At 41.4% G+C, this 22,061-nt stretch overlaps 1 protein-coding gene across 1 annotated transcript; it reads left to right on the forward strand.

Moving 5' to 3' along the window:
- Positions 1–3,520: 3,520 nt before the first annotated feature.
- Positions 3,521–10,265, forward strand: s1pr1 (sphingosine-1-phosphate receptor 1). The gene is made up of 2 exons (XM_080506772.1): positions 3,521–3,681; positions 5,683–10,265. The coding sequence occupies exon 2, from the start codon at positions 5,798–5,800 to the stop codon at positions 6,920–6,922; it is 1,125 nt and encodes a 374-aa protein (XP_080362898.1). The 5' UTR covers positions 3,521–3,681; positions 5,683–5,797; the 3' UTR covers positions 6,923–10,265.
- Positions 10,266–22,061: the final 11,796 nt, after the last annotated feature.

The raw sequence follows: 22,061 nt of genomic DNA on the forward strand, positions 1-22,061 counted from the left end.
CGGTTATTTGATATATTTCTCTGCTCTGTGTGCATTCCTGCACTTCCTTTCTTTTCTCTTCTTAACTATGTGAGTGCTGTCAGCTGTTTCTCTCTTTTTTCTTTGATATTTCATTTGTTTACTTCTTTACTGTGTGTGCGTGTGTGTCAGTTGGGTGAGTTCTTTTACTGTGTGAGCGCCGTTTCTGTCTTTTGTGTCATGCTGCAGAATGTTTTTGTTCCCTTATAGAAATCGGTCCAAAAGTAGACAAAAAGTTCTATTGAATCAAGAGGGGAAAAAAGGTTGTAACCTACAATACAATGGAAAAAAAGGAGTGTTCATATCAGACCATATTAGGACACTTTAAATACAATGGGAGATTTTATTGCTCATGTATTTACATTTTTTTTTTAAATGCTATGAGTTGATTTTGTGGAGATTCTATTTATTTATTTATTTACTTACTTACTTACTTACTTATTTATTTACTTATTTATTTATTATTTGTTTGTTCGTTCATTCATCTATCAACTGGAATAACTATATTAATCTAAGTGCAATAGCAACCTACAATTTATGAATCTGGAATTTTTATCTTTTTTAATATTGCTCTCTATTAAATATTCAGTTTTTCCACCATTAATTTAATTATCTATTCAAAATATTCTTCCTTAGAGTATTTGCACATTTTTCAAATTAAATCTTGTCATCCATTTGATTTTTCCATAACTGTAAAATGTCACATTTAAGGTTATAATGCATCCATATTGAGTATATGCCCATATATTTATGTCCACATGTGGATTGTTATTTGCTTTACAGCCAACATCAAATTCCTGTATATTTGTACCTGGGAGATATGATTTTTCATCCCCTCAAAAATACACCTGAACACAATCAGACTGGGAACTTCCCACAGGGAAAATGGGAATTTCTAATGGCGGCTGTTTTGGTGAAAGTCAATAAAAAGTACTTGCAGACGTCCATGAGACGCGGCCTTGCTGCTTGTGCGTTATCATCTTTTCAATACTGTAGAACGACGAGATGGGAACTTCCCAGCAGCCCCACTTCCCATGTATTACTGGACCATTGTTTCTTTTTCAGTAACAGTAAAGAGCTGAAATGATGTGTAAAAAATACAAACAGCAAAGCTTCACAACAATAGATGTCGGCGATACAGTGGAATTATTATTGTATGCAATATAACAATGCCAATATTTCACTGATACAATACAAAACGCAGAAAACTCCCAGCATGCCACCCTTCCCCATGCCCGTACGTTTCGGCGTGGTCTCAGTGTATAGCTGGTATCTTTCCAGTTGGCAAATGACGTCTTTAACAATGGTTGGAGTCTCGGAGGTGACCTCGACCCTGGCGTTGCCGTGGCAACAGGCAGCAGTTACTCGACAGTTCCAGTAACGATCAGCTGACCCCCCCCAGGCCTGAAACAATGGAGCCGAGGGGACAGGAAGTGAGGTCCCAGCGCAGACATCCCACGCAGCTGCTCCCACAGAGCCACCGCCGAAGATAACGGGCCTCTTCAGGACTCGGAGACCTGTGGAATTTGTGATGGCGTCATGGTGAGCCCCGCCATGATGTCACTTCCTGTCCTGAAGTGTCAACGCGCAAATGGGTATGGGAGTTCAACATTCCAGGTTTAAGGAAATCCAAGCAGGAAATGAGTAGTTTTAACGTAACATGGTTAGGTAATGTGATGGTTATCATGGAGGTTAGTATGGAAACAATAATGACGGATAATACTATTTATATATTCAATATTCAATAGGATGTTTGTTTATTTGATATATATATATATATATATATATATATATTCAAAAAGTACAAGTTGTCAAGTTCCTCCTAAACGTATCCTGTCAAAATAATACCAATATAATAATATAACTACAAGTTCAGTTGGTCAGTATTTAGGGGGAAGATGCTCTACAATCTGCATGTGAGCACATTTTTGATAAACAGACTAATGAAGTAATGACAAGGAGAAAATAAAGCGCCAACACAGCAGAAAGAAACTCAACAAGCCCCGAAACGAACCACATCGAGGATAAATGCTAATGCTAATGTTACATAGAGACCGTCGTGTTGCTGTGAGGAGGACTAACGCCCTCGTTTCAAGTGAAAACTGAAAACTGAAAGCTTGTATTTGTTTTTTGGTGTCCGTTTACGCGACGCAACAGTTTTCAGGAATTGAAAATGGCTCCCAAGGGGGAGTTTTTCAGAAACTGGCAACTTCTCGTAAAAGCGCTGACTCCGTCTCCGTGGAAACGGTGGAAAAGGAAAATTCTCGGAAAAAGCTCTAAGTCTGCCTCTGTGCGCAATGCGTGAGACGATGGACAACAACAACAACAACGTCCAGAGAGTCGTGACTCCCAGTCCACATTCTCCTGGGACTTGGTAGTTTAAAAATTGACACTCGCCACAATAACAATCCAACTTCATCATCCGTCCATACGAATGTCCGTGTTTTCCCATCCTTCATGTTTACCGCGGGATGTTTTCTGCCTGGCATCCGAACTACATCGTTTTCATTGCCTCTGCCGTTTCGTGTAAAACTCGTGTAAAACTTTTCTGAAACAAACAATTAGTTTTCACCTGAAACGTTGTCGTGTAAATATGGCCTCATTTAGTTGAGGATTTTAATATATTTAAACTATATTAATTTCAAAGAAATTTGTGTGGCAAGCGCTGACATGTTCTAAATGTATGTGTGGTTTTCCTCCGGCTTCTGGTGGGGTGGGGGGGGGTTAATGAATTATAAGATAAGAAATTCAACTGTGATAAGATTAAAGGGACATTTTAGGCCTGACATCTCTGCTGTCAAGCTGTTTTCTCCTCATTGTCTATTAATTTCATTTGACATTAATGAGAATATGATATAGAAGTTGATATTAAACCATTTTAAGAAATAACTTAAAGAGCTTTAATAGGTAGCCAGTAAGTACATTTGTGGGACATATGAAAAAGATCTTAGAATGACTTTAAAAAAAAAAAATAAAAAAAAGATTTTGGAGACTTTTAAGGCAGATTTCAATGACATCTTTTGAGAGTTTTTGTTTCCAATAGTTATTTTAGTAATGATCCTCATAATACACTTGAGATGTATTATGAGGATACTTGAGGATCCAGTTGAGAAAGATTATAACAAACATTTTGGATGGGATGTTGTAGAGATTTCTATGGAGTTTCTTATTTTATTTCATTTTTTAACGATAGTCATCCCTGCTGCTTGTCTGTTTTCTCCTCATCATCTCACTGCTTGGCTTTTCTTTTTCTTTTTTTTTCTTTCGTCATTCAAATTAATCAGCTTGATTGATGGTCTGAAAAATAACGACAGTGGAAACACAATGAGAGAAGGAGGAGTGTGTGTGTGTGTGTGTGTGTGTGTGTGTGTGTGTGTGTGTGTGTGTGTGTGTGTGTGTGTGTGTGTGCTGGGCTGCTCTCTGCTCTCAGCCTCTTTTCCTCCTCTGGACTCTGACTGGAGGGAAATCTCTCTCTCTCCTGACGCTCCGCGGACTTTCCGGACTTTGCATCAGATACAAACGAGACTTTTGTGGCTCTTTTCGCCGGAGAGACGCTCCAAACTCGAGATAAAGTCTTTTGTACCCGCAGTGTGGAGGGGGGGAATAAATGAAGTAACAAGAAGTGGAGCCGGAGCTGAAGGAAAGCGGATCGGCTGATCTCAGGTCAGTCTTTTGCTTTATAGGAGATTAAAAAAAAAAAGAAAAAAGAAAAATGGAAACTCTGAGAAATGACGACACAGAACAGCGACTTTATCCAGAAAATCCTTCTAGTTAATGGAAAACAGGGGAAAAAACGCTTCATTTATACGGAAATGGGAAGATTTCATGTCTGTGCTCTTTAACCTTTAAAACACAAAATGTTGAAGCAGGAAAAACCTTTTTTTATAGCGTTTAAAACAGGTTTTCACCAATTTTACTCATTTAATTGACAAGAGGTAGAGAAAATGAAGTTTTACTAAGATAAAAAAAAGAAATCCAGAATATAAGTCTTGGTAAAATTGTGAAAAGTGGACGTTTAAGGGTTAAAGTTGGCAATTTCCATAGAAAACGTGTTTGTGAAGGTCAGATACTTTATATGTTAATGAATCAGTGTATGGATTTTGTGATGGTTTAACACTTAAATCTACTCAAAGTGTGACTGTTTACTGAATGTTGATTCTCCAAGATGGTATAAATGTGTGAAACAAATTTTATTGACTGAAACTCTAAAACCACGTAAAGCATATTTTACATTGTACATTTTGTCTGCGTTTTTCCTCTCAAACTGTTCAGAAGTATTTTTCTGTAGTTTTGTCAGATTTAAAAATCATTTAAAATACGATCCCATAAACCATTACAACATTCTTTCCGAACATTTAATTCCAAAAATTTTAATTTACTTGAAATATATACAGCATTTCAGACATTTTCAATGTAAATTCTTTTTGTCTTTTCATAATAAATTAATGAATTTTTTCAATGCTTAAAATGGACAAATATTTGTTTATCTTACAATGAGAAGTGTTGGAACAGGTCAAAATAAAGATATATATGTAGTTTAATGTACTTTTTAAAGCTTTTTTAAAAATCAGTAATATTGTCTTCTAGATTTTTAAAACTGTTAGAAATGACAACAAAACCAACAACAACAACAAAAAACAACTACTTATACAGTGATTAGTTTTGATATTAGCCTCCCTTAACTTGTGCATTTAATGTTATAACTGAAATGAGAAATATAGCTTAACATATCTGTTTTTAAGGTTTTGTTTGTTTGTTTTTTTTATTTTTTCCACACTTTTTTTGGGGGAGGGGGCAGTGTCAGGTGACCAAAATTAAATTACCAAAGGTTTCCATGAAGCTTCACCACAGTCCTATCAGATCAGGTTAATCAGATTATCTTAGCTGTCATCCTGTCTTCATTCATTCTTCAGGTTCAGCTCAGTCAGTGGGAGGAAGATGCTCTATAAGCCGGACGTTTGCCCTTCTTGACAGAAACACATTAATAAGCTCCCGACGAGAAGAAAAAGCAGAGGCAACAAAGCAGCGGAGGTGAAATACCGACAGGCCCGACAGAGCAGCAGCAGAAAGGGGGAAATTTAAGATTAGATTAGATAAACCTTTGTTAGTCCCACAAAGTGAGGAGTAGCAGATCACAAAACCTTTGTTAAAGGATTGCAATGCTAATCAATGGGACAGTCGGACGTCTTTCAGGATTGCTGATTTGAATTCCCGATTATTGAGACACTTTTCTTCTAAACGAATCAAAACGTCATTATCCAGAATGCTTTGGGGTGATTTTGCGAACTGAGTTCATGACATTCCGAGGCTGCGGTGTGTTGATCCCACTTGAAGCTGATCCCGGATGCCAGCGAGTGAAGGCAGGGTCCAGTCTGGACAGGTCACCAGTCCATCCCAGGAAGGACACGGATTCAAACGTCACCAGTCAGACTGGATCACACACCCACCCTGAATTAAAAAGCGTAGTTTCTATAAACTGAAGGCTCACATTTCAATCTTCAGAGCAGGTTTAAAGTTTGTTTTAATGGGTTTCTCTCTCTCTCTCCCGTCCTGAGTGTGTTTCCAGAGTATTCTTAGCTCCGCTGGGTGTGTGACGGTTTATACCAGAGGTGTCCTCTCGCCTCAGACGTGTCATTAAAGCGCTCTGTGCGTCTCTCCCTACAGTACCATGACCCTCCGGCCCAGCAGCAGGACTCCCTCTTGGCCACCGCCTGACATGAAGGACTGAAGTGTGAGGACGCGGCGCCCCCTGCTGGACCCCCCCCCCCGGCCGTCGACCATGGCCGAGCCCAGCTACTCCGACCTGATCGCCAAGCACTACAACTATACCGGCAAGTTCCGCAAGACGCAGCAGGACTCGGGCCTGAAGGCCGACTCTGTGGTCTTCATCATCGTGTGCTGCTTCATCATCCTGGAGAACATCCTGGTGCTCGCCACCATCTGGAGGACCAAGAAGTTCCACAAGCCCATGTACTACTTCATCGGGAACCTGGCGCTGTCCGACCTGCTGGCCGGCGTCGTCTACACCGCCAACATCCTGCTGTCGGGCGCCAACACCTACAAGCTGACGCCCACGCAGTGGTTCTTCCGGGAGGGCAGCATGTTCGTGGCGCTGGCGGCGTCCGTCTTCAGCCTGCTGGCCATCGCCATCGAGCGCCACCTCACCATGCTGAAGATGAAGCTGCACAACAACGGCAACACGTGCCGCGTCTTCCTGCTCATCAGCACGGTGTGGATGATCGCGGCGGTGCTGGGCGGGCTGCCCGTCATGGGCTGGAACTGCATCCGGAGCATGACGCAGTGCTCCACCGTGCTGCCGCTCTACCACAAGACCTACATCCTCTTCTGCACCACCGTCTTCAGCATCATCCTCATGGCCATCGTGGTGCTCTACGCCCGCATCTACGCGCTGGTGCGCACGCGCAGCCGCAAGCTCGTCTTCCGCAAGGTCACCAACGGCCGCGGCAGCGCCGGCGCCAACAGCAAGAGCTCGGAGAAGTCCCTGGCGCTGCTGAAGACCGTCATCATCGTGCTGAGCTGCTTCATCGCCTGCTGGGCGCCGCTCTTCGTCCTGCTGCTGCTGGACGCCGCCTGCGAGACGCTCAGCTGCCCCATCCTGTACAAGGCCGAGTGGTTCCTGGCACTCGCCGTCCTCAACTCCGCCATGAACCCGCTCATCTACACGCTGACCAGCAACGAGATGCGCCGGGCCTTCCTCAAGACACTGCTGTGCTGCACCGCCTGCCTCCGACCCGGCGCCAAGTTCACCGGGCCCGTCATGGGGGCGGAGTTCAGCCGCAGCAAGTCGGATAACTCCTCCCACCCCAACAAGGAGGACGCCGAGTACTCGCCCAGGGAGACGACGACGGCGGCGTCCTCGGGGAACGCCGGGTCGTCGTCCTAAGCGCGCGCATGCGCGGGAACCGGTGGGTTAGCACTAGCATTAGCATGGCGTCGTCACAAGGCACCAGCCGGTCGATCGCGGCGCCGGTCGAGACTCTGGCTGAACTGGGACCAGTGGCCTCCGTCATCACTCCGTACGTTTTAGCTCGCCACCCTGACGCCGCCTGCGGGGGAGCGAACGCCACCGCAAGGGGGGGTTCACCCCCAACCTGCGTCGCTCAGGCTCGCCGCGTTGGCCGGAGGAGACAACCCGACATTTCCCTGAACGTTTCATTGGACGGTTCAAACGTGGTCAAAGGTTCACGGCAGCCGTAGAGCTGAATTATTGATATTACCGAGTAACACTTGGGAGCTTCATAGAAAGTCTTATTGATCCCGATAGATGATTCAGACTTTATACTCACCCTCTAAGAGCTTGTAGAGTCGGTAGCACTTAAACACAAAACTGTCCAATATTTAAATTAATGCCTTTGTTCCTCCCAGTTTATTTACAAGGTACAGTATGTAAGATTTTCCTCATTTAAAATCCTTTAAAAACATGACGGAAAAAAAAAAATACCCCAACATTACATGGATGTCTATGTGTTGTCTACTGAAGCGACCAGCGGTCTTTGTAAATACAACCTGACGGCCACCGAGGGTCAAAGTGGGGAATTCGTTGGCTCAATACTGCCAACGAATCCACGAAAAGGGGCATTACTCAAATTTTACATACTGCACCTTTAAAATATTTTCATATATTATGTAAAACTGCACATGGATCCAGAGCTCAGGTGCTTCTCTGACAGTTCCCCCGAATCACTCATGAACTTGGGAGATAAAAAATGACTGTTTTTAACAAACATGCATTCAAAGAAGCCAAGAAAATTCAATTTTTTTTAAAGAATAATCTTGTTAAAAAAAATTGATTCTACATTAAATACTTAATAGAAAAGTTTTATTTTTAAGTTAAATAATTGATAAAATTATGATACAGCTCACTTAAACTTTTTAAAAAGTAAAACAACAATAACAACAGGGTCTTTAATTAAAGTTTAGTGAAAATGATAGGATGCAATATAATCTTTTTTTAATTTGTTTTTTTTACAATGTTTAAAAAACGTTTTGTCTGTTTAAAAGAAATCATTTGTAAGTCAAAATAATACCACTTAGTTTTATAAACTCTTGATAGAAAATTGCTCCCAAATGATTGTATGAGTCCTCATTTGATTTATACCAACCATTTTATTTTCTATGTTTGTGTGTTAAGTCATCAAAAATATGGTTTGAATTGTTTTTTTTTTTCAAAAGCAAACATCCCTTGTACATTTGTTTTTACTGATGATATAGATTTTTTTGTTAAGGGAGTCCTGAAATTACACATTCAGTGCATTGTATATGTGATGTATTTATGTACATAATACAATAAATATGTAATTTTAAGAATCAATAAAATGTATATTGTATCTCCAAGCCAATTTCTACAAGGGAAAGGTTCCAATAAGTCAAAAGTTGAAATTAAAAATAAATAAATAAATAAAAGTAAGGACATATTTCATATTAAGTAAAATATCTTCACAAAATGATGGGATTCAAAGTAAATATTACCTTGCGCTAATTTTCACAAATTAATGCAGCTAGAAAGAAAAAAAATCCAAATTGAGACATAGATCAAATAGTGAGTAAAAAAAAAAAAAAAAAATTTTAATCTCTTTTTTTTATACTGATGATTTTTTTTAATTCAGAATTTTAAAGTGATCAGATTATTTTTACAAGTTATTATAGATTAGAAAAAGGTGATTAAATGGCCCAGTGTTTTAAAAAGATGGAGGAATTTATTCAAAATTTTTTTGTTTTACTATTTCACATGATGTATCATTGTGAAATAGGCTCAATTTCTTCCCAAAATGTATTTTTATAAAAACAAAAAATTTGACCGATAATTTTGGTTTATTTTGAAATGCAGTTTGTTGTGCGTGAGAAGCACCTGAGCTCCACTTCCTGCTTGTCCGGTGACGTTTTTTTTTTCTTGTAAAAAGTTAACTGTGTTAGAAAAGTGTTGGTATAAGAATGTATTTTCAACTTCTTGTTTGTGTCGCTGCTGTCGTCATAGAAACGTTCTTGTAGATTAAATTAATTTATGTTTGAAAACAGGAAAGGCAGAAAAATCACTTCTGTTTGTTGTTGTGTGTCATATTTTGTTGTTGTTGTTGTTGTTGTTTTTTTAAAGACATTTCATTTGGTGCAAAAAGTTCCGTCCTGTGTTGCTAAGGATGCCAGAAATACACAAATACATGGAGGTCAAACATATGAACACGCACTTTTTTCTAAGTTAAAAAAAAACAAAAACTAATCAGTCTAACCTCAAGGTCTCCTCAAACTGCTCATTCAGTCTCATCAGCGTCAGAATTCAAATATAAAAGTGAAAATGTGACATCTGCTTTCAATACTTTAAAAATGTAAAGAGAAAAGTACAATATAAAAAGGTTTAATGTCATTTTTAACCTATAAAAACCCTGCTTTGGACGACTTTAAGGACTCTCATCAGGAGGATTTTAGAAAAATGATACTGTTACTGTGATACTTCACTTCAGTTGTACGCACTAATGGAATAACAGTCGTTAAAAATACTCAAGTGAAATACATCATAAGTACAGTCGTGTGAGCAAAAGCAGTTTGTTTCTTCCACCCAGTATGAGATTACAGTATACGGTGTGGAGTATACTGAAATATGCTTTAAAGAAAATACACATAAATGTTGTTACTTTAATGGTTTAAAAAGTATCGAAGTATTTTGTAAGGATGAATTGTACTTCAGCCTTACATGGATTAGAATTTTAAAGCAGATGTTCACTCTTGAGCAACAATGCTCGCAAACGCTCATAATTACTGGCATGAGAAAGTGTTTTGTAATCGGGTACTTCGATCCTGTTTGATTTTAAAACCTAATGAAGAAGATTAAATATCCGAAACACACAAAAGTGAAACTCCCCAAAACTGCGACTGAATCACAGCAAAGTGAACATTTGTTATTCATTGCTTACTTGGAAAATAGTACAGGAAGAACACAAAAATACATCTTATTGACAGTAATTAGTTACTCCCATCTTGCCTTTTCCTAAATTAATCTTCTTCAAAAAAGTGCTGACTGTTGATTTGAAGCTGAAATGTTTAAGTTCTACTTTTCATCGTCATGATTGTTTGGCGGCAAACGGGCTTCCATAGACTCTGTTACCATGGCGACTGGTCTCTGATCCAAAAATCATTTAACTTCCGTCTGCACGTTTAATGCCTGAACGTCCAGTTGTTTGTATGTTTATTTGTTTGTTTGTTTTTAGCACTTAATAAAGACATAGAAACACACACCTGTGTTTGAACAAGTCGCATGTCAAAAGCTGCTGAAGATCCAGTGACTCAACGAAAAACAATCAATAATTTAAAAAGAAAAAAGTTAAAATATGACTTGTGCTTCACTTGTAATTCAGTGTGCAGGATAATGTTTGTAAAAATATGTAGACATTTAAGCAATAAGCTGCAGAGCCAAGAGGATTACCGGAATAAAAAAATATTTTAGGTTTGAACTATTCATCCACTCGTAAACATAATGAAAGAGTCTGGTAAAAAAAAAATCTGAATCGATTATTTTAAAAATATCAAAAATTAAGCAAGAAATATTCTTTAAATTCTTTAGTTTTTATATTATTTTAAAAAGGGATCAGTAACTTATTTACATCCAACTCAAAAAAAAAAAAAATAAGGCTTCAGCTGTTTTCTTTTTTTCATCTTCAATATAATATTTCTATATCTATTTTTCATATTTTATTTATTTAGGGTACTGAGTTTTAACATTTAACAAGAACAATTGCATTTTTTAATTATTGTTCAATGGTAGGTCATATGTTTTGAATATATCATTTAAATACTTTTAAATATTTCTTAAAAGTTATATGAAGAAACTACTTTTATTTTGCTTTTCATTGTTTGTAGTTATAGATGTTTTTGCTTTAAAAAAAACTATATTCATATCCATATATATTATAGTAATTAGAGCTAATTATAAGTCTACTTCAGTAAAATACTTGTATTAATGCTTTTATTATTATTAAAGCATTATTATTAACTATATAGCTTCTATATTAAAGGTTTCCACACTATGTTATCCTGTCAGTTAGCATTTTAACCTTACAATATTTATAATCCTATGTCTGTGTTTTGGTATTTATTAGTTGTTTGTTTTTATTTTGGTGGTATTTGACAGTGTTGGTCGAATTCCTTTTAGATTTTTCCTCATTGGCCCCAAGGATGAGGCCAAATTACCCCCTGGGGTAAAAGAAAGTAGTGGCTTTCTGGGTCCCAGCTTGTGTTTCTCCTCTGAATGTCGGAGTTAATCAGATTGTGTGATCAGCCAGCTGCTGACCTCTGCCCTCTGCCCTCGGAGGGGGCGGGGCTTATCCATCTAAGAGGCGTGAACATAAATCATAAGTCGTCTTTTGATTTGAGGTCGAGGTGAAGGTCGGCTTCTGACCTCTGACCTCTGATCTTCATCTTGTCATATTCATGAGTTTGAACCCAAACAGCAGGAGCCCATTAAAGCGGCCTTTCAGTTCTGGTGCTGCCCCCCTGTGGCCAAAGTGGGACCCAGCAGCCTAATCAGAAATCTGCACTTCATTCTTTACATGCTTCTTTGAAGCACACACACACACACACACACACACACACACACACACACACACACACACACACACACACACACACACACACACACACACACGCGCGCGCACGTGCGCGCGCGCACAGAAAAAACAAATAAAAACATGTCGAAATATTTACACTTTTCTACTAAATGATAAACTAGCTGATGATCCAAATCAAAGTTTGTAAAACTAACACAAATTTATAACTTAAACTAGGTTTTGGTCTTTTGGTGAAATATATATAATACACTCATACAATTCTCTGTACACAAAGATAGTCAATGGAAATATTCTCAAATCCTTTATATATACACATCAGACCAGAAACAAACAAACAAAAAAAACCTTCTGTATTCCTGAACATTGCCTCACTTGCCTCTGTACATTGCCACTGTCATATTCACTACGACCTCTAGAGGGAGACAAACATTGCTTTTGGCCACTCCAGCACATTTTTGGTGTTTTCATGCTTTGATACCTATTGGGTCACTTTTTTCATGCCGAGTCAGCGCTTCGGTTTGAGTAAACAGTCTCCCGGTGCTGATTGGTCGACTGACTTCAGTGTCTCTGAACTCTGAACAGAGTTTTCTGATATAAACTCTCCGATCAGCTGACGGCAGCAGGGAAATTAAACAACAGAATTTTGTGGCTGCTGCAGGAACCAGAGAGAAGCATCCAGCGGGTCGAAGCTCCGGGTCTGGAAGCAGATTGAGAGCAAACAGAGCCGAGGAGATCGAAACCGGCTGAGTGTGAGAAGATGAACCCGATACTGCTCTTCACCCTGGCTCTGTGCTGTGAGTCTCATATACTCCTGACACACAACAGGATTGTTATTATACAGTATATGTCACTGATGATTTTGTTATTCATGCTGTCCCGGCTCTTACTGGTGTAAGATGATAGATAAGATGATCTTTCTGGTGATGTTGTTGGAGAAGTGATTTTTATTGTGTTTCTTCTTCTTCTTCTTCTTCTTGTATTTGTGCATTTGTTTGTTTGTTCCCTTAACACACACTGCATTTCTGTTTTAGCAATAATAATAATAATAATAATAATAATAATAATAATAATAATAATAATAATAATAATATTAAACTATCTTGTCTTAGGGTTTTATAGTTGTTCCTATTGGTAGGTCATTTTTGTTGTCATTATTGTTGTTGTTGTCCATCCATCTTCTATCAAATTATTCCCAGCAGGGTGCTGGAGTCGATCCCAGTAAAGCCAGGGTTAAAAGCAGGGTTCACCTTGCACAGAACATGAAACTCTGCCAGATTCACACCTAGCGGTTGGAGGAAACCACGACACTACTGTGTCTCCTATTTGATAACTATAATTTAAAAAAAACCAACAACAAACATTTTTAAGATCGTCCCACGTCATGGTGAGAGCATGATTCGGTGTGACGACATGATAATTGCGCTCGTTTTTGTGAGAAAAAGGTGAAACCGCAATATAATCTGTGCCTGTTTGAGCGTCATCAGATTCTGTGTTTCCTCACCTGACCTTCTGTTTGTCTCTGATCGATCGGCAGGCGGGACGACGGCGGCCAGATCCTACTAGACCGGTGAGTTCATTCCCAACGGTTTTGATTTGTTACTTTAAATCCATTCGTATAGAGGAGGAAATAAGCCACAGTTGTACACCGACTTGCTTCTGACTGGGATTTTGTCAGACGGGCGGCAACAAGAGATTTTCAGTGTTCACATCTGTACTGCAGATCACTAGAGCGGAAAGCGTAGGGTAGAAGAGCCTGGTTCCTGTGCCATGTGGATATGTTTCACTGCGTGCTTAATTATTTTAGTACAGTCACAAATACTAAACTTATAAAGCCATTAACAATCTTAAATTAACTGGTTCTATAAAAAAAAAAAAAAGAAGAAGATTCCTGGTCCCACGGTGCAGGACGAAGCGTTTTACAAACAGCTTTGTTCCTGTTGCCATCACTGAACTGAACAAGACCCAATGACTTTGCACTTTATTGTATTTATTCCATTTATAATTTTTTTTAAGCTATATTTATTATCATGACTGAATGTTCTTATCCAGGTTTATGTTAGAGACTGTTTTTTTATTGTGGTTTCTCTTCATCTATTTTTGATCTTATCTAAATTATATATCGGAACATTGAGTTCTTGTCTTGTCTGTCTTGTCTGACCAATTATTATCTGCTTGTCTGGTTCATTGTGTGTCCTTATTTGTAATGACCTGCCAAGTGACCACACGACCTGTAAAACAAGTCTCCCTACGGGCACCAATAAAGTAACCTTGACCTTACAACTGGACTATTGTGTAATTTTCCACTAATGAGTGTTGTGCTTTTTACGTCACGAGTGATGGATGGAGGGATCGTGGGATCATTCACTGATTCTGACATTCGGCTGCAGTAATACGGTCACTGTACCGGATCGTTGTGGGGAAGAGGGAGCTGAGCTACAAAAGCAAAGTTCTATGTTCACCAGTCGGTCTACTTCCCCACCCTCACCTGTGGTCATGAACTTTGGGTCACGACCGAAAGAAGGGGATTGCGGATACGAGCGGGCCAGAATTAGTTTTCTCCGCAGGGTGGCGGGCGTCACTCTTCGCGATAGAGCGAGCAGCTCCAGCCATCGGGGAGAGACTCAAAGGCCAGTTCCACACTGAGAGGAGCTAATTGAGGTGGTTCATCTGGTTAGGACGCCCCCTGGTCGCCTCCCTTTTGAGGTTTACCAGGCACGTCCGACTGGGAGGAGGCTCCAGGGTCGGCCCAGGAGAGACTCTGGCTTGAGATCTGTTTTGGTATGGGAGTGGCTCGGGGTCCCCCCCCCCCCCCCCAGAAGAGCTGGAGGACGTTGCAAGGGACAGAGATGTCTGGGCTTCTTCTGGGCTCCTCTGCTCTCTGTTCTACCACCGTGAGCCCCCCCCTCACCATCTGAACCAAATAAGATTATCTTGGTCTCATCAGACCACAGGACATGGTTCCAGTAATCTATTTCCCTTAGTCTGCAGGTATGTGTAAAATAAGTGTCACTTAAAGTCTGGAAAACATCATATGTTTGTGGTTCATGAACGAGATGGAACTATGGGGTAATGACAAGAAAAGGCAGCAACAAAACACCTGAGACAAACCACCATAAAGGATACTGCAGTAACCAGCACTTAGAAAGAGAAACACAACCAGATTCAGATTCAGACACCTTCATTTATCCTGCAAAGTGGAAAAAAAATTCATTTGTAGTTTCCCCGTGTGAACATTTATATACATGCATGCATTCGGTCATCAGTCATCAATCTGTCGGGAATGAACATGTGACATAGAGAGAAATGTCAGAACAGAAGAAATCAATAAAACCAGATAAGATTGAAAACAAAGCAATACATTTTACAAGACAGTAAAATGATAAGAACAGCCATAAAAAAATAAACAATAAATAAGACAAAAGACAAATGTCTTGAAGATAAAGTAGTTTGAGGTCATTTAAAAAGGGTGTGGTCTGTGTTTAAGAGCTTTGAAGCAGAGGGAAAGAAGGACTTTGAGTATCTGTTTACTTTTTGCTTTTCTAGCTACTTGTTCCTCCCAGATGGAGCCCAAGTCCCTCTGAGGAGTTCTAATAATTTGGAGTACACATTGATAACATTATTTAAGCAGTTCTTGTCTTTCACAGACAGCCCATTGTACCAGCAGGTGAAAGTGAAAAGAATAAAAGAATCATATCTGAATCAGTGTAAAACTGTGTGTTAATGGATACAACTGCTTTCCTGTCCTAAAGAAGGACGTTACTCTGTCCTGACAAGTCTTTTTTTTTTTACAGATAAACCATCAGTTATTGCAACCGATGAAATCAATGATGGAGACAGGGTGCAGGTCAGCTGCACACTTCCCGTCGACTACCGGGGCGGACAGTGTCGCCTCTACAGGGGAAACTCCAAAACCCCCTTCAAAGTGATGATAGCGACCGATTACATCTGCGTCTTCCACATGTCGTCCGAGGAGCTGCTGGGAAACCTGCCGGTGGGGGGCGTCGTCCGCCTCTCCTGTGACTATAAGCTCCAGGAATACACCTCCATCAAAAGTGACCGCTCATCCATTGTCGTCTGGGGTGAGCAAAATCCACGCCGCGACTGAGACAAAACCCGAACACAATGAGTCAAGTTTGAAATGGAAAAAAAAATGTAATAAATAAAAGAACTCCCCGGCTTACCAACTTTAAACGTTTAGCCACAAATCAAACTGTAATTATATTATTTGAAACCAGCATCACCCACTAAAATCAGAAGATCACATTCATACCGCCATCTGGTGGTCATAGAAAGTATAAAATAATCAATTTCCGTTATTCGATCCATCCTACTTGTTAGCTGAATTGGCTGTTATCAACCATAAAAAAAACGATATTGTCAAAAGTATTTGCTCGCCTGCCTTCACACCCATAAGAGCTTGAGATACATCCCATTCTTAAACCAGAGGATTTCATATGAAGATGATCCATCCTTTGCAGCATTTTTCGTGGGCCTAAGTTTTTGTTGTTAGAACTACTAATAGTTGATTGCGTGGAAATTTCCTGGATTGACTTATTGCACAGGTGACATCTTATCACGGCACTATGCTGGAATTCACTGAGCTCCTGCAGCGCGACACATTCTTTCACTAATGTTTGTAGAAATAGTCTGCATGCCAAGCTGTTTATACACCTGTGGCTGAGGAAGTGAATAGAACACAAGAATGGTATTATTTGGAGAGTTGAGCAATTACTTTTGGCACAACAGTGTAAATAATGATATTCAAGTGCACACTGGGTAGACTGGACCTACAGTATATTAATTTCTTGACAAAATAGACAACTTTTGTTCATAATGTATAATAGCTACTGAGGCTATCGTTTTTCTACATGGTTCCTATTGGTTCATGTTATATAGCTAAAAAATCTGTAAAAGAAATTCCTGTAACCAGCAGGTCAAACCAACATCACTTCTCGCAGTAATTACAACAGCAGCAATGGCAATGAGTTACAAGAAAAACAAGGTGAGGAAAGTTCAGATGACTTTTTATATTAGGGGTTAGGTAGTCCATACTTCATCTACTTCTCGGCAAAGTAGGTTGTTCTCAGAAATTGATATATCACAACTGGACACTACAGACAAGGTGGACCTTTGTGATTATTGAAACAATATAATGGTACTGTAGTTATTTTTCCTCAATAATGTAATACATATTTATACTAGTCCCATTGATATTGGTTTATCTTACACATTTTGACATTCTGGAACTTCAGAGTCAGATTTATTGCATTTTTTTATGCAATATTTTCACCCGAGAAACCCAAGTACCATCTAAAAGTACTGTAAATGTAGATCGCATGACTATCTCTGATGTAGTGTGCTTCTTCTTCTGATGGGCAGTCGAGGTGAACTGCACCTCCATGAGTCAGAAGGGCCGACTGATAAATTAATAAAAGATTCTTTCTGATTTAGCCGCCCAGTGTGTTTTTGTGCCCCCCGACAGGCAGCAGACCCAGTCCCACGCTGTCTGTCAGCCACCGTTTCGTCACGCCTGATGACAGCGTGGAGGTCACCTGTACACCACCGACGGATCAGCACGCCTACAAATGCAGCTTCCTCCGGGGCCTGTTTTACATCAAAGAGGGCTCATGCAACATGAACCTAACCGGTCGGCAGCTCGGCCGCTGGGAGAAACCGGCCCTGCTGCTCCCCATCAACCTGGGCTGCACCTACTCACCCAGTCATGACCTCTACATCAAATCGAAATCCAGCAACCGACATGCGATGTTTGTCGTAGGTAAGGTCCAGCAGTGATAACGGGGCTTATTACACTACAGAAATCATTTTACAGTATAGTTTTGTTGTTGCTTTAAAGTTTCCTCTCTATTTTTGTTTCCTGCTAATGATTCATAGGTTTCAAGCTTTACATGTGGAAAGAGTGCCGTTAGCATTAGCAGCCTGCCTCTATAGTCATCGCTTTACTCAAATTTAGTGACGCCCCTACTAAAGGCTGCCCCCTGGTGGTGTGTTTGATACTTTCAGATGTGCAGACAGTCTCCTCATCAGTAGACTGTAAAGTCTCGGTGAGCAAAGACCAGCTGGAGGCGTTCGAAGACACAAACTGGACGAGTGTTGGCGAGAATGGGAACAGCGCCACCATCGCCGTGACGAACAGCACTCTGGCGCTCAATGAGACATGCAGCTACGTAGAGAGTCAGAACAGACATGTGTGAACACAGGAACTGAAGTTCTCGTGAAAACAACCAAACCTGTATTTTAATTCTAATTAAAAATAGCTCGAATGTGTTGAGGGATTTTTATCTGGTCCATAGATATGGAGTAGTTGTGGAAAACTGCACCTATTTGAGCTAACAGACCTTTTGCTATATTGCCGTCTCGTGGTTGTAGTAATTATGTTGGCAGCAATTGAGTCTCAATTCAGATTTCTACTCTTCTAAATGGAGGCTGTTGTATCATCTTTAAAAATCTAGTTTGTTGATTTCAGTTTAAAAAAACAACTCACTGTGTCTTCTGGGATACACATTTACACAATATCTGCAACATTATAGGGATTTCCCCCAAAACTCATTTTTCTGACATTGTCGACTGTCATTCCTCCGCTGCTACAGTCAGTAGGTCGAAACTCTTCCAGTTGCGCTCTACTGCTTCATATCTGTAGGCTGATCAGAACTAACATCAAATCTATGGCCAAGCTGATTATAGTAAAAGTTACAAATCAATCAAATGTGATGATTAAATAAAAGTTGTTGTGTTATAACTGTGGTCATGGCTTCTGCATGTTTGGTTTTCATCTCATTTAATGTGGTTTGAAATCATTATTTCTAAGCAACAAGTCCCATTTCCACTGTTTTTCAAGATTACTGGATAGGTTGCTCCAAAGCCTCCTTATCGGTTGACAACAGGGAGTACAGTTGCCCCGTGGGTAGGGTTGATCCAGGCTGGAGAGCAGTAGAGTAGTCAAATCCAGGTACGCCAAGAGGGCACGAGAAAGATCTGGAAACTCACAAAGCCGACCGGTGTGCTCAGGAGACGCATAAGGTGAAGAATGGGTCAAACATTCAGCTATACAAGAATCATTTTAACTTATCTTCCCTGGAGACCAATCAATTTAGGGGTCAGGCCTCTTTAATCAGGAATATCCCATGACTATGATTAACTTAAGAACGTCAATATCATGATAAATGAGTTCCTCTGTGTGGTTGACAGTTGAAGAGTTACACGGCTGGTGTAGTGAGTCACCTGCCAGAGCAAATGGCCATCGAGTGCAATGGCAACCGGAGGTGAATAGCCCAGTCCCCGTCCATGAAATTAGTCAGCAAAAGAATCTGTATACACAGAGTGCAAGAGTCCGCGTAGGTGTGATGAGCACAGCGTGAATCAGGGGTCGGGAAGCTTCCGTCTCCATAGCTGTATGGCCGACCAGCAACTGGCTATCTACTGGTGAGCCTGACGTTTTACTGGACTATGAGCCAGAAAGTAGAAACTATCCAAATTGTCTACAGTCACTGCATCAACCCTTCCTCATCACTCAACAGAAAGGCAGGTGTGTCCTCACTGCATAGGATCCTCCTCCCTTGTGGAGACGTTCAAGCAGCCCTTAACAAGACTTGGCTGTGTTGTGGTTTATCAGATTTGCATACTAAATAAGAAATAACTGGGTCTTCAACAAACCTGCTCTTGACCAAAATGTCTGCCTCGTGCAAGCCATGAGTGTTCTGTCCAATTTGATGGACCGAGAGATGAGGAAGTCCAGGTCCCCAGGAAGGTCAAGGGGAGCCCTGAGGTTCCTTATCTCCTCTGTGAGCCCCTCTTGGAATGCAAAAACAAGGACACTGTTGTTCCCACCACTGTCTGCCACTCAGCTGTGGCCCATTCTCTAGCTCGCCCTTTCAGCAGAGCAGTGGAAGGAGCCATTTTGGTGTTTTCACTGGCTTCGGTTACATGTTGGAGTTTGAACATCAAAGAACAGTTCACAGACAGCGTGCTGAGTCCCCTCTCAATCTGAACTCCTTGTGGTAACACAGACAAGATGTCGAGGCTCTGGTTGTACAATTGCTGGTAGTACCGGAGCTAAAGCAGGAGCAGGAATCATGCATATTATTGCATTGGTAGCTAAACATGATCTGCATTCATATTTTTGCATCAGCCTGTTCTTAGGGGCTCTTTTATTTAATTAAACGTTTGTTGTTGTAGTAAGTGCAGGAACATTTTGTGTCATGTCAAACACTTTAATGAATGGTGTGCTGCAGCAAACTTTTTTTTAAAATTCTTATTCTTTTATTTATTCTTATTCTTATTCATATTCTTATTTTTTTCTTATTCTTATTGCTGCTATTTTAGATACTTTTATCCTAGAGTAACTAAGTATTAATACTTCAGCCGAACTGAAGTACTTCACTTTGCCAAACTCCTGGTGCCCCGCCTCTCGTCCTGCCGGCCCGCTGGGAGATGTAGTTTTAGAACATTGCAGTACGCTGGCGCACAAGATAAACCGGACTACATTACCCATGATGCTCAGCGCGTTTTCTCCCTCCACCCCTTCCTTCCTGCAGCCTCGGCCCTTCGTGAAAAAGGAAGATGAGAAGCGGCGACTCGCCGTCCCCGAGCCGAACCTGAATCAAGTCTCACCCCCCCGCGCTATGGCGGCACACCGGCTGCTGACGGACCGGAGGACGAACTTTGCTGCCCCTCCCCGGGCCTGAGCGCGACGCGACAGCCGCTGGAGCCAGCCGCGGGTCCTCGGAGCTTTGGAGGAGCGGCGGGTGGAGCTGCTGCAGCCTGCGGGACCGGACCCAGGCGAGCCGAGTCGACGTCTCCCGTCCGGACAACGATGCTCGGCACGCCGCGACACTGAAGCCTGAAGTCCGCACCGCATCCTGAGACCAGCGCCCGCCCCCCCCATTGCCCTGCCTTGCCTTGCCTTGCCTTGCCTTGCCCTGCCCTGCCCACCCCCCCTCCCTCAGGTGAGAGTTCCGCCGAACACCTGGCCGGGTATCCGAGGCTCCCTGGAGCTCCTGCAGCTCCAGTCAATGAAAGTGACTGTGAGTGCACTTAATGACACGGCAATACTCTCCTGCACACAGTTGTGACAAAGAAATACAAAAGAACCAGAGTCATAAAATGACAAAGAGAAAGAAGATGCAATAATGACCACACTTGTACTTTATTCAGCCTTTAGGGAAATCCAATGTGGCACCAAGACACAAAATGACCAGGGAAAAGTACAAATCAAATGCAAGGCGACTGTAAAGAGACATAGACATAACAGAGAGGTTTGCAAATGTTGGGAGAACGGAAACAAAAAGATATGCAGCAGCTGTAAAGAGGCAGAATGATGATGCAAAACTACCACACCAAATGATTGGTAAAATGCAGAAAATATGCAAAAAGTTACCTAAAATACAAGAAAACATAACAGATCAGGACTGTGTCCTCTACCCGGTCAGTTTGTGTGACCTTGTGCTGGTCTTGTCATTGCACCTTTTTTCGTGGACCTGGTTCTGATCTGATCAAGCAGAAGTGTTGTTCTGGGCCAGCTAGGTGGGAAGAGCGTTCCCAATCGGAAGGTTGCTGGTTCGATTCCTTTCTCTGCCTGTGTCACTGAATCCTGAACTGCCTGGGCGGGGGTTGTCGGAGGGGCTGATGGTGCAGATTGGCAGCCTCTCTTCTGTCAGTCTGCCCCAGGGCAGCTGTGGCTACATACATAGTTTACCACCGTGGAGTGAATGAATAATGCAACGTGAAGTGCTTTGAGTCTCCGAGAAAAAAGCACCACATATATAAAAACCCATGCATTATGAGTGTTGTTTTGGTTCTTTATCAGTTTTGGGTTTTACTGTTGAACCGGCCTGGACTAGACTAGAATTTGGCAAAAGAAATACTAGTACCTGATACTCGTACTGACATGGTCCTAGCGCTACCGAGTTGGATCTTGGTGTCTGGTACCTGATCTCGAGCCTTTCTCTTAATAGTAAATCTATGATCTTTATAGGGTCATTGAGATTAATGTCCCGAGTCTTCAATGACCTGCAGAACACTGCTGGTGGTCTGCTGTTGCTGTCAGACTGTCTCTGTGAGTTTGGCCATCTGTGCTCTTGGTGCTCACCTCTGTCTTTGCTGGCTGTCCAACTCTGGTACCTCCAGACCGACTTCCACAATCCCTACATCACTCAGCTTGCTGTGTGGTTGTCGTCAAGGTACATGTTCTTGCTTGACTTCAGACTTTGTCCAAGGCCTCGTTCCATACCAGTTAATCATCTGCCTTCCCTCTGGTCTGTGACCCAAACCATACCCACGCTAAATGCAGGACTGGGCCTGATATAAGTACTGCTTATGTTCTTGTGCTGTACCTGGTCCAGATACTAGTACCAGATACCTAATTGGTTACTGGCCTCGGGTACCTCTTAAGTGGGTCATGGTAATAATCACGACCTTGCTCCAGGGGTTATCCCAGTTCAGAGTCTATAT

Source organism: Blennius ocellaris (assembly GCF_963422515.1).
Source record: "Blennius ocellaris genome assembly, chromosome: 12".
NCBI classification, from domain to species: domain Eukaryota; kingdom Metazoa; phylum Chordata; class Actinopteri; order Blenniiformes; family Blenniidae; genus Blennius; species Blennius ocellaris.

Bases quoted from the DNA above. Each gene is read 5' to 3' on its own strand.
- s1pr1 (XM_080506772.1), top strand. From the start codon at position 5,798: ATGGCCGAGCCCAGCTACTCCGACCTGATCGCCAAGCACTACAACTAT.